This window comes from Palaemon carinicauda, chromosome 7 (assembly GCF_036898095.1).
Source record: "Palaemon carinicauda isolate YSFRI2023 chromosome 7, ASM3689809v2, whole genome shotgun sequence".
Taxonomy (NCBI): Eukaryota; Metazoa; Arthropoda; class Malacostraca; order Decapoda; family Palaemonidae; genus Palaemon; species Palaemon carinicauda.
This window is the reverse complement of record NC_090731.1, coordinates 43,174,666-43,188,098: the sequence shown is the minus strand read 5'-3', so window position 1 is coordinate 43,188,098 and position 13,433 is coordinate 43,174,666. Positions and strand designations below refer to the sequence as shown.

General features: G+C 44.1%; 1 protein-coding gene across 1 annotated transcript in view; it reads right to left on the bottom strand.

Annotated features, from left to right (window-relative positions):
- Window positions 1-13,433, bottom strand: part of LOC137643564 (probable ATP-dependent RNA helicase DHX35) — a 219,407-nt gene that overhangs the window by 100,578 nt on the left and 105,396 nt on the right. The window contains exons 3-4 of the mRNA XM_068376297.1: window positions 9,932-10,146; window positions 9,364-9,600 (exon numbers count right to left, since the gene is read on the bottom strand). Of these exons, the coding sequence (XP_068232398.1) occupies window positions 9,364-9,600; window positions 9,932-10,146 (452 nt within the window). The remainder of the gene's footprint in view (window positions 1-9,363; window positions 9,601-9,931; window positions 10,147-13,433) is intronic.

Here is a 13,433-nt window from a genome sequence, read left to right as displayed (position 1 = left end):
TGGAACCATTCCATGATTCCTCAGATCTTCCATGCACATAGTCTCTAGAGGGGAGGAGGGTTGGAATTAAATTATATATAACTACCGGGTAAGTATGTTCAAAAACTTATTTTATTATGAAAATATCATTTTTAAACATCTAACTTAGCCAGTAGTTATCTATATAGCTGATTGCCACCTTTGGTGGAGGGTCAGAGGCAGCCAATATCGTTGGAATTCTACTCAAGAGTTAATAAAAACAAGCTTAAGGGTTCGTACCTGATAAGGAAGATGACTTCAAAGATTCTCTGCCTCATCATGTCCACCTTCCTTATGAGATCCAGTGATCCTCCCAGGGAGCTGAAGACCTCTAGGAGCTGTCAAACCGGTGTATATACCTCTATGTGACAGGACCTCCTACAATACCCAGTTCTGGGCACTCTCAAGGAACAAATTGACCACCTGACTAAAATCAATGATTGCGGAAGACTGTCGCAATCTCCACAAAACAACCATAAAAATACAAAAGTTCCAAGAGAAGAAAAAGGTATTAGGATTATGGGAATGTAGTGGTGGATCCTTCCCCCACTACTGCACTCGCTGCTACAAATGGTCCTAGAGTGTAGCAGTCCTCATAAAGAGTCTGGACACGTTTCAAATACTGTAGTGTGAAGCGTACACAGATTTACTCCTCCAAAAGGTTGTGTCCATAATGCTCAGCAACGATCTATTCTGTTTGAAGGCCACTGAAGTTGCTACAGCTCTAACTTCATGTGTTTTAACCTTTAAAAGCTTTAGGTCTGCCTCACTGCAATGTGCATGAGCCTCTCTTATTAAAAGTCTGATGAAGAATGAATGGACATTCTTTGACATATGTAACGAGGGCTTCTTGACCGAGCACCAAAGAGCTTCGGACTTGCCTCGCAACTCTTTCGTTCTGTCCAGGTAGAACTTCAGGGCTCTTACTCGGCACAGAACTCTCTCCAACTCCTCGCCAACCACATCCGAAAGATTCGGAATCTCAAAAGCCTTGAGCCAAGGTTGAGAAGGGCATTCATTCTTGGCGAGAAAGCCTAACTGCAATGAGCAGATAGCTTTGTTATCTCGAAATCCAACGATTTTACTAAACGCATGGATTTCACTGACTCTTTTAGCTGTTGCTAGACTAACCAAAAATAGAGTCTTCATCGTGAGGTCCTTAAAGGAAGTTGAATGCAAAGGCTCAAACCTGTCACTTATAAGGAACTTCAGGACTATATCCATATTCCAAGCTGGTGAATCCTGGTGCCGTTGCTTTGAAGTTTCAAACGATTTGAGAAATTCCTGTAGATCTTTATCATTCAAAAGGTCCAAGTTTCTGTGTCCGAATACAGTTGTTAACATACTCCTGTAACCCTTGATGGTAGAGGATGAAAAATTGCGCTTCCTTTGAAGGTATAACAGGAAGTCAGCAATCTGAGCTATAGAGGTACTGGATGAGGAAACAGGGTTGATTCTGCACCATTCTCTAAAAACCTCCTACAGTGGTACCTCTACATACGAATTCAATTCGTTCCACAACCAACTTCGGATATAGAAAATGTTCGAATGTAGAAACGAATTTTCCCATAAGAATACATGGTAATTCATTTAATTCGTTCCTCAGCCTAAAAACCCATAATAAATCCTTAATAAATGGCTACACATAATTACACATAACAACAACATAACTGCATAATATGAAAGAATCATGTAAAAAAGATAATTATAAAGAAATAATAAATAAAAAATGCATTTTATTGCCACTTTACCTTAGAGACAGGCCAACGCAGGTGTAGGATTTGCTACGCCAGGAGGAGACGGACGATTGGCGAGAAGGTAGAAATGGTGTTAACATGTTCTTTAAATAAGTACTCTCTCTCTCTCTCTCTCTCTCTCTCTCTCTCTCTCTCTCTCTCTCTCTCTCTCTCTCTCTCTCGTTCTTCTTCACTGTTAGTGTTAGAGACGTCTATTAATTTTTTCTGAGAGAGAGAGAGAGAGAGAGAGAGAGAGAGAGAGAGAGAGAGAGAGAGAGAGAGAGAGAGAGAGAGAGAGAGGGAGAGATTAAACAAGAATGAGAGATTAAACAAAAATGTGTTGTGTACATATGATTTTTAACAGCGTTAACGAGTTGAAAGACAGTTAAATGTAACTAAAAAAAACAATATCAGCGAATCTGAATTCCTTTAATACTAAAAAAAAAATATTGATACAAACACACTCGTGTGCATATGCGCAAACACACACACACGCACGAGGAGACACGATCGGCGAGGAGGTAGAGATGGTGACTGCGATAACATACCGTAACTTACACTACAGAAATTTTAATCTAATTTAGCTTATGTATTTTTTTTTTTTTATTTTTATATTTCATATTTTTTACATTTTTTTCTTTTGATTTTTTATTTTCATCACTTTCAGTGATAAGTTACGGTATGTTATCGCAGTCACCATCTCTACCTCCTCCCCGACCGTCTCTCTTACTGCGTAGCAATTTTTGCACCTGTGTGTGTGTTTGTGCATACGCACACGAGTGTGTTTGTATCAATAGTTAATAAAGGAATTCAGATTAGCTGTTATTACTCTCTTAGTTACATTTAATTGTTTTTCAACTCATTGACGCTGTTAAAAATCATATGTACTCTAAACACATTTTTGTTTAATCTCTCTCTCTCTCTCTCTCGGAAAAAAAATGATAGACGTATAACAGCGAAGGAGAACGAGAGAGAGAGAGAGAGAGAGAGAGAGAGAGAGAGAGAGAGAGAGAGAGAGAGAGAGAGAGAGAGAGAGAGATTTTATTTAAAGAACATGTTAATGCTATGTTTAGAGAGAAACAGAAAAAGAGAGAAGTCTTATTTAAAAGAGCTTGTTAATGCTATCATGGTTTTCTTTGCTTCACTTTTTTCTTTCTTTCTGTTCATCACGCTGGCCCTTTTCACAAATGATCGTTGCCAACAATCTCTTTGTCCTTTATCCCTATCAACAAAAGGCGTTCTATCTCTTCCAGGGTATTGCTAAGATGTCTTGTAATAATGGTGATCCCCTTCGATGGTTATTTGCTTTAATGGCTGCCTTCAGCTTGATGATCCTCGAGATCATAGGCCTATTCCGGCCATATTGTTTAGCCATACAGTATTACTCACATGCACACTGCTCTCATGTTTTTCTATAATTTCTTGCTTCAATTCTAATGAAAGAATTGCCTTCTTCCTGTACTGAAACTTGGCTTAGGCACCATGATTTTAGGTAAAATCAAAAAGGAAATGTGAGAAAAGGAAGAAAATAAGCACTGTTAATAACAGACCAAACAGAGGAGAACCACACGATACACACAAGAACAGAGAACTGAGCACTCGACGCTCAATGGCGTAATGTTTACTTCGTGTGTCGAAATAAAATTTGGGTGTAGAGTAAAAAATTTGCTCGAATTTTACTTCGGATGTTGGAAAATTCGGATGTAGATACGTTCGTGTGTAGAGGTTCCACTGTACTTGGATTGATAAACCCTGATGGTCGAAGTCCTTGCTTTTGCAATAGCCCTAGCTGCCTCCTTCGAAAAACCTCTAGCTCTTGTGAGTTTTTCGATAGTCTGAAGGCAGTTAGATGGAGGAAGATTTTGGAGACTTTGATGGTACCTTTCCAAGTGGGGTTGTCTGAGTAAATCTACCCTTAATGGAAGGCTTCTTGGAGTGTCCACCATCCATTCAAGTACCTCTGTGAACCATTCCCTTGAGGGCCAAAAGGGGGCCACTAGAGTCCTTCTGGTCACTTCGTGTGACACAAACTTTTGTATTACTTTGTAAAGAACTTTGAACGGTGGAAAAACGTACACATCCAGGAAAGCATCTATGTGGACTGCTTCGAGATCTGGCACTGGGGAGCAATAAGTCTCTAGCCCTTTTGTACCGAACACAGAATTTTGTTTCCGCCATAAACAAAAACACAAAATGTTTGTGCAAAATCCTGGAAAAATAATTGGTTTACCATAAACCGAAAATAATTGAATGCATCATGAAAAAAAAAATCACCAAACATAAGGATATGAGGTCGCGAATAGGTCTATGCAAGGACGACCCCAAAGTCCCCACAAGTTCTTGCAGACTTCTTGATGAAGTGTCCATTCTGTGGACAGAACTTGACCTCTCCTGCTGAGGCTGTCTGCCATCACATTCTTCTCCCCCTGAATAAACCTTGTTACCAGGATTATATTCCTTTCCCTTGCCCAGATGAGAAGATTCCTCGCAGTCTCGTAAAGGGACATCGAGTGGGTTCCGCCTTGCTTGGCAATGTAAGCCAATGCTGCAGTGTTGTCGGCATTGACCTGCACCACTTTGTTCAAAATTGACCCTTCGAAGCTTCTGAGGGCCAAAAGGACTGCTAACAGTTCCTTTTGGTTGATGTGGAAGCTCTTCTGATCCTCTGTCCACAACCCCGAAACTTCCAACTTGCCCAGAGTTGAGCCCCACCCCGAGTCCAAGGTGTCGGAACACAACACAAGGTCTGGGTTCTTCTGTTCTAAGGGGTGACCTTCTTGAAACTTGTCCGGATCGTTCCACCACTGAAGGTAACTTCTTATGGATTCTGTAATGGGAATGCACATCGTCTCTAAATCTTTCTCCTTGTTCCAATGAAGATTGAGGTGGCATTGGAGAGGACGAAGATTCAGCCTTCCTAAGGAAACAAACTGTTCCAACGAGGAGAGGGTTCCCAACAGACTCATCCACTTCCTTGCAGAACACTTCTGCTTCTTTAGAAAAGATAGCAGTTTAAAGATGGCTTGCTCAGTCTTTAAGGGAGACGGAAAAGCCCGAAAAACTCGACTCTGAATCACCATCCCCAAATAAAGTATCTCTTGTGATGGTGTCAGAAGAGATTTGTCCCTGTTGACAAGAAGACCCAATTCTTCAGTTAGTCTCAAAGTTATCTGAAGATCCTTCAGGCAGCAATCGTAGGTATGAGCTCTGAGAAGCCAATCATCTACAGTAGATACAGGGAGGCTCTGATGCCTCTGGAGTGTAGAATTCTTGCTACATTGAGCATTAGTTTCGTAAAAATTTGAGGGGGGGGGCTGAGACCGAAACACAGGGCTTGAAACTGAAACACTTCCTCCTTGAAAACGAACCTCAGATAATGCTTGAAGCTTGGATGAATAGGGATGTGAAAGTAAGCGTCCTGGAGGTCTAATGAGATCATCCAGTCGCCCTTTCTTACTGCTGCAAGGACTGACTTTGATGTCTCTATAGAGAACTTCATCTTCTGGACAAACGTGTTGAACGCACTTACGTCCAGGACTGGACGCCATCCCCTCGAGTTCTTGGGAACCAGAAACAATCGGTTGTAGAAGGCTGGTGACCTCAAGTCCCGCACCCTCTCTATGGTTCCCTTCTCCAAGAGAGACACTTGGAGTTGTAAAGCTTGCCTCTTTGACTCCTCTCTGTATCTGGGAGAGAGATCTACTGGAACTAAAGCTAAAGGAGGTTTCCCTAGAAAAGGGATTTTGTAACCCTCCTTCAGAAGTTGTACTGACCAAAGGTCTGCTCCTCTCCTCTCCCAATCTCGCCAGAAGTTGTGTAGTCTGGCTCCTACTGCCTGAAGGCGAAAGCAGTCAGACTCTGCTTCGGCCTGTTCTGAATCCTCTCCTCTTTGCTCTCCTTCCATCAGGCCTGGAGCTACCCCTGCTGGAAGTTTTCCTTCGAAAGGGCTGAGAAAATTTAGGGAATGGCGTTTCTTCTTTTGGTTTGCGGCTAGAGAAGGAGGATGGTAAAACCTTTCTTGCCGTTTTTGAAACCAAATCTTGAGTGGCCTTCTGGGTTAATGCGGCTGAAATCTCTCTAATCAATTCCTGTGGAAACAGAGAGGAAGACAGAGGTGCATTTAGCATATAGCAGTTCCAATTTCTGAAATGGAGTAACCCCAAGAGACAGAAACGAACACAACTGAGCTCTTTTCTTCAGAATCCCTGCTGAGAAAAGCGCTGCCAACTCATTAGAACCTTCTTGTAATGCTTTACCCATACAGGACATGATGTGGATTAGATTAGTAGTGTCACCATCTTTAAGGGCAGAAACCTTCTTCCCCAAGGCTCCCAGAGTCCAGTCGAGGAAATTAAATACCTCGAAGGCTCTAAAGACGCCTTTGAGATGATGATCCAATTCTGAAGTAGACCAGAGAATCTTGGTCTTCCACATGGCCGACTGACGGGGAGCATCTACTAGGCTTGAGAAATCTCCTTGGGCAGAGGCAGGAACTCCCAAGCCGAGAACTTCTCCCGTCTCATACCAGATACTAGATCTCGATGCCAGTCTAGTCGGAAGAAAAGCAAAACCTGCCTTTCCTTGGTCCTTCCTAGACTCCATCCTGTCTCCCATCATCCTTAGAGCTCTCTTTGATAACCGTGACAGAACCATGTTGGTAAAGAGAGACTTCTTCGACGCCTTCCCAAGCGTGAATTCTGAGGGTGGCGAACGGGCACAAAAGAATCTGGAAACTCATCATTAAAAACTTTCATGAGTTTCTTAAGATCTACTGAAGGCTGAAAAGACTTAGAATCTTCTCCTTCTGATAACTCCTCAAACAATTCAACAGGGGAAAGGTGACCATCGATGTCTTCCTCTGACAAGGCCCTAACAGAAGTAGCGACGTTGTGCTTATCAGGATACGCTTCATTAAGGTCCTGACTTCTGGCATTAAGAGACCCCAGATCATCACGACTGTCGTCTTGTTGATCTAACGCTTGACGCTCGGTAAAACGCTCGCTATCAAAGAGATCGGAACTAAAGCGTTTTTGATCTCGACAAACAATTAGACTAGTGTCATCACAAAGTCCGAGGCTCTCATGTTCAATGTCATGCTTCATTTCTTGACTCCCAACATCACGTAAAGTAGATCTACAGTACTCTTGATGTCACGCTCTGTAAGACGCTCGACGTCGCGTCCTGCTTGACACTCGACGCCGTGTACTGCTCGACGCTCGACGTCACGTCTGGCTGCTTGCCGCTCGACATCAGGTCTCGCTGGACGTACGACATCCTGACTTGCTGGACGCTCGACGTCACATCTAGCTGGACGCTCGACGTCACATCTAGCTGGACGCTGGAGATCACGTCCAGCAGGACTCTCAACGTCACGCTTAGTAGGACGCTCGGCGCCTTTCTCTGTAGGATGCTCGACGTCACGTCTAGCTGGACGCTCGACATCACGTTTTGCTGGACGCTCGAGATCACGTCCTGCAGGACGCACAATGTCACGCTTAGTAGGACGCTCGGCGCCTCGCTCTGTAGGACGCTGGACGTCACGTCTAGCTGAACGCTCAACATCACATTTTGCTGGACACTCGAGATCACATTCTGCTAGACATTCAACGTCATGTTTAGGAGGACGCTCGGTGCTCCTCTCTACTGAACGCTCGACATCACGTCTGGCCGCTTGACACTCAATGTCACGTCTGGCTGCTTGACGCCTGGTGTCACTTTTGGTTGCATGACGTTCGGGGTCAAGATTATGTACGCTTTCCTTATGAGGAACAGACTCACGACATTTAACGAGAGAAATGTAAAGGCGTTCGTCGCCAAGAACCTCTCAACTAAAAGCCTTACGCCGCTTGGTATCCAGAAGAGAAGCTTCCTGACGTTCAGGATCCAGGCATGCTACTCTCTTATTGTCCTTAGATTGATAGATTTGCATGAACGAAGAGAGTCTCTGTTACATATCTTGTAGCAAATTAAAATTTGGGTCGACTCGTTGTGATACAGGAGACGCTACGTCTATCACGAGTTCGTTATCCACGCCGCTCAAAGAACGTTCAGAGCGTCCAGAGGGCGATAACCAGTCTGACGGCGGAGGAGGAGCATGAACTGAGGTCATGCCCCGTTCAGACAACTGACCAGCAACTGTAAGAGCTGGACATTTCTTGACAGAAACTGACATCCTTGAAGGACGTTTGGCAGGAAAGCTCTCTTCGGAAGAAGGAAAACGCTCTGGACTGCTTTAATGGCTACAACCAGGAGCCTGTGGTGTCATAGTAAGACGCTGGTCGACTTTGTCCATTTTCCTCTTAAGAGGTCTGGAAGCTTGACGTCAGCCTCTTTTAGGTACCGCGTCATCCGAGGATGATGAAACCACTGCTACCTCAACTTTCCTATGGTAAGGGCGAGCATTCTGGGAAACGTCAAAAGGCATGCTTGAGGGGACGTCTGCTCGGGAGCTAAAGCCTCTCGTTTCCTTTCGTCGTTCAATATTCCTTCTCCCAGGGGTTGGGGAGCTTGGATGAGGTCTAAGACAAGGAGAACGACAAGCCCGAGCAGGCGCACCCTCCACACCACTAAATATATTCACTGCACTTTTAGCACTGTCACATTTTAACTGTTTCACATGGGACATCAATTGCGTTCTATCCGCAGCGAGCGATTCAACCCTCGCGCCCAGAGCTTGAATAGCCACCATTATTTCCTTTAGCGTAGGCTCATTAGCAGTAACAGTAGTGGGATCTGAAACCACCACTACAGGGGAAGGGTTAGGTTCGGTGACATGGGAAGAGGAAAAGTCTCTGGAAGAACGAGAAGAACTTCGTCTCAGCCTATCTCTCTCTAGTTTACGAGTATAGCGGTCAAACTCTAGCCACTCACTCTCAGGTAAAAGAATGCATTCGTCACAATGATCGCCCAACTAACATACTTTACCTCTGCATTTAATGCAGATCAAGTGGGGATCAATGGAGGCCTTAGCTAATCGGGTCTTACACCAACTCACACACAATCTAAAAGTTAAATGAGGGGTGGCCATTTTGAATATTATTAAGAGAGAGATCAACAAGAAAGGGTCAAAATATCAAAATCCAAAAGTAATTCAAGAGTATCCAAAAGAAAATCCAAACAAGCAAGAGTCAAAACCAAATTAATGTACATCACCAAAGTAAACAGCAATAAATCAGGTAAATAGAAATATCCAACGATTTCGCCGGTTGCGGCGCCAGGGAAGATCTGAGGAATCATGGAATAGTTCCAGGTACAATACCTTGCAAGGGGCGCGCAAGTGGTACACCTGGCTACCCAATCGGCAATTGGCGTGAGTTTAGAAATTTCTGCTGTGACGTCAGGGACGTAAGCTATATATGTAACTACCGGCTAAGTCAGATGTTTAAAAACAATAAAGAGAAGAAGAAAAAACATTAAAACAGCAAACAGCAGGACACAGGGAAGTCCATCAGTATACCATCCCAGTCAGCAACAGTGTTAATCTCATCAAAAGCTTAATGGCCATTCTAGCTTTGTTGAATTCATATTCATGTTAAAAGTCAATCGTTTGCATTACAAGCAGGAATAAATACACTTAAGTTTATAAACACCTATATGAAGCCTTACTAACCTGTCTTAACAAGGGGTCAGCCATCATTTCTCGTACCAATAATCCCTCTGTCATGTATTTGATTTTGGTTACTCCCGGTGTCGTGCACTCATCAAAACGTATCGAGTAACCGACTTCTTTTCCCAATATAACATTGCATTCTTCGGCTACCCTCTCTGCCAAAGTCGTGCAAGCAACACGACGTGGCTCTGCTATGCCGATGATACCATCCGCTGTCCATCCTGATTCTCTTAAGTACTGAAATGATTAAACCTTATCGTTGAGTCCGTAATTAAGAACTTTTCTGCAAATACTTGTACCTCACATATAAAAAAACTCTACCCAGCTGAAGTATGAGAAAGAATTATATGAATTATATGAAGATGCTTCATAATATCTTTACATTCTCGCCATATCTCTGAGTCTAATTAAGAATTTTTCTTCAAGTACTTGTACCTTCGGTATTAAAAATTCTAGCCTAGTAAAGTAGGAGAAGGAATTATTGTAAATTATATACAGATGCATCACAATATCTTTGAATTCTCACCAGCTTAAGAAAAAGTTATTAAAAAACCAACAGATCACTTACCTGTGGTATTTGGGTACTTTTTCCAGACCCAGTTTCACCAACAACAATGGTAGTTTGATTTTTTTCGATGAGGTACAGAATATGATTTCTCGAAGTGAAAACTGGTAGCCGTTGTCTCTGTTTTTCTATGGATAAGTTTCTGTAGGGGTTGTATACAAAAGAAGTCCCAGAATTTTGGTCAATATCACTCCGATCTTCAGAGTAAGTATCATCAGCTGGAAAAAATATGTTCTGTAAGATTTTTGGATTCATCAAAACATAAAGTTCTAAAAATGCTAAAAAACAGAATTTTGTAAATAGAATTTATTATTTTAATACTTGCTCAACAGCTTTGGTTAAAAACTAAGAAAAAAAATAAGATGATGAGAAGTGTATTTGTAGGACTAGCCACCTGCCATTTTTAATAACAACCATGCATCCCTATGTGAAGCCATTTGTAGTTTTCTTACTGTAAATCATCATTAATGCTTCCTCCTCACTGGATATGGGGAGGAGGGTAGGATCAAATGGAGTAATCGATTTCATTTTAAAAGTCATTTACATAAATTAGTCTTACCTAACATTCATTGGGATGATTCTCACATTTACTTGAAGGTGAGTAGAGGTAAACAATTAGGGACTGCTTGAGAAATCAACCTTGAAATACAAGATAATCAGGTATACATGACTTCAACTTTTCTGGGGAAATATTTTGCTATGAAATTAGGAGCTGAAGCCATGTATCTAATAATTTCATGCATTCTACCTTTAAGCAAAGGAAGAATACAGTGATACCTTGGTGATCAAACTAATTTTCAAACAATTTTTGCTCAGGAGATCGGACAACTTCAAAGAACCTACATGGGGCATGACACAAAGCAGATGAAAGATGCATCAGAGACAAAGGCAACTGACCATATTTGTGAATAGATCTTGGCTAGTTTCAGATCCGCCAAACATTGTTCCTTAATTTAGTTTTATCCATACAGAATAGCTCCTGCGAAGGTCATTCGTAGCAGCAATAAGCAAAAAATGAGAAATTTGGAAATAATATGACAAATTCAAAGATAATTTGTATTTTTCCTAACCATACAAACCTTAGCTATTTACATTGGGTTTACCTTTTAGCGCAGCTGAATATTAGGGGGGGGGGGGTAGGGGAGTGGTAGCTAGCTACCCTTCCCCCCCCCTCACACACAGATGAATGCCCACTTTCACTTAGAGGTAGGACTTGTCTTGGGGGACAGGGATGGCGGGCAAATATATGTAAATAGCTAAGGTTTGTATGGTTAGGAAAAATACAAATTATCTTCAAATTTGTCATTTGTTCCGTAACCGAAATACAAACCACACTATTTACATTGGGTGACTTACCCCTTATGTAGGGTGGAAAGTCCCCAGCCATACTGGCTTTGGCTTTACCAGGGGACTCAAAATCCGAGTGAGTCGCACTCGAGAAAAAGGAGTCCCTGCACCACACAAGTTCCTTGCTCCGCAAGGAACCGTGTGGCCTACATAAGCTTGTGTGTGAAGGAAGAAGTGTGACCTGTCCTAGGCAGTTGACCTGGAGTTCCAGAAGGAACTCTGGGTTAGGACGTTCCCAATACCACCTCGTCAGGGTATGGGGGACGCGACAGTATTGACTCAATACTCGGAACACAAGGAAGCATGGTTTACCTGCAGAGGTTTGAGGTCAGCTATGCAGAGACCAGGATGCTGCTTCCCCGTAGAGGGGATGATGAAGAAAGAAATAAGGGCCAGACATACTTCTTTCGTTTATGCAGACTAAAACCTGATAACAATGCCCTCAACCTTCTGCTACCTGTCCAAAAAGGAGCCTGAGGTTAGACCAGCTATTGTGTAGCCACCACAGAGCGATAGAAAACGTATCGAGACTCCTGTGGGTCACGCCCTGCAGGAAGCGGGCTGCGAAAGTCATTAGACGCTTCCAGACTCCAGCTTGTAGCACCTGCGTCACACAGAATTACTCGAAGGCGAGGGACGTTGCGATGTATCCAACATCGTGCTGTAGGGCGACGTGAGGGGGGAGGGTCTGGAGACAGGTCGAGATGAATGTCCTTGAGTCCGGGCTGAAGAGGTATACTGGTGACTCTCCCCCGTGTCCTCCTTGTGCTCCCAAATCGGCTGCAACTGAGGACAAACTGCAGCTGTTCCCAAAGCTAACCTCTCGATTCCTTTACTGGCAAGAAAGAGAAGGTCTTGGGACATCAGATACAGAATGGAGACTCGAAATCTTGAAGGAATTGGACCGAAGGGCCGGGACCCCCCAGATTCTGAGTCTAGCCAACAACTCAAGAGCGAACCTGAATGTTGCCTTCCCCTCTTCCTTAGAAAGGGCGGAGTCGTACGAGACCAAGAAGATTGCTTACACACTGGCCGTGGCCAGAGTGAGCAGGAGACCCAAGGCGGAATACAATCCGAGGCCTGTCGTAAAGGGTCTTGAGAAGATCTCTTAAGGGACTAAAAAGTCCGAGCCATGCTCGAAGTTGGAGGTCTTCCGAGCGGAAAGGAGTTTCCTCCCGCCGAAAGGCAATAAGACCGTTATTGCTGGAGAAGAGGCCTCAAGGGAAGAGGTATATCTCCCACGGCACCAACCACCGAAGACTCTTCACTTTGCCTGGAAGACCCCAGCGGATGACTATCGCAGATGACGCGACCTCCATACCGCGACTGTAGCGGGTTGTCTCTTCTTGAGGAGGAGGCGTAGCGTCTCCAGGCATGAAGCCGAAGCGACGCCCCGGTTCGGGAGAGATGTTGCAGTGTGGTTGTTTGAGTAGTCTGCGCCGTGGGAGAAGCTCTCCCGGGAGTTCCGTCAGGGGAAGCAGAGTGTCCAGAAACCGTTCTGCGCATAGTCCCAGTGGAGCTCTCCCATTGAAAGGTTGACAGACAACCTGGTCTTGTTGAGACCCATTGTCCACAGACAAAAAGGAGGGAAGACGCAGGCGTCAAAGTTGTCCCACCATCACCGGAATGCATCTTGCCAGAGTCTCGGGGTCTGAGACTGGGGGGAAAAACAGCGGAAGCTTGAGGTTCCAAGCTGTCGCGATCAGGTCCCCCAGACCAGGACTTGCTGGTTACTCAAGGTCAAAGACCCCCAGGTACACTCTCTCTACGAGGCTCTGCTCGGATAGTCGGAGAGAACATTCCTCTGCCTGGAATGAGAGAGCCGATGGTGGTATTGAGAGTATCTCAATCATCCCGGTATCTCTACTGCAAGATGTGAAGGTGTGAAAATGCGTCCCCTGCTGGTTAGAACACGCAAGAATCATGAAGTCGACGCGCACAGAGCGACTCGACATGAGCTGTAGGATCTGTAGAGGGGCCAGATTACGGCCCCTAAGCCTGCCTGAATGATGGAGAGGTATCCTTCAGGTCTTGACCATAGGCCTGGACCGGAACATGGCCCCCCCCCCCTTTCCTTTGACGAGTCCGAGAACAGCATCAAGAATGTGGGGAAAGGACGAGAATATCCACTACCATCAAGAGGTTCCATAGGTCAACA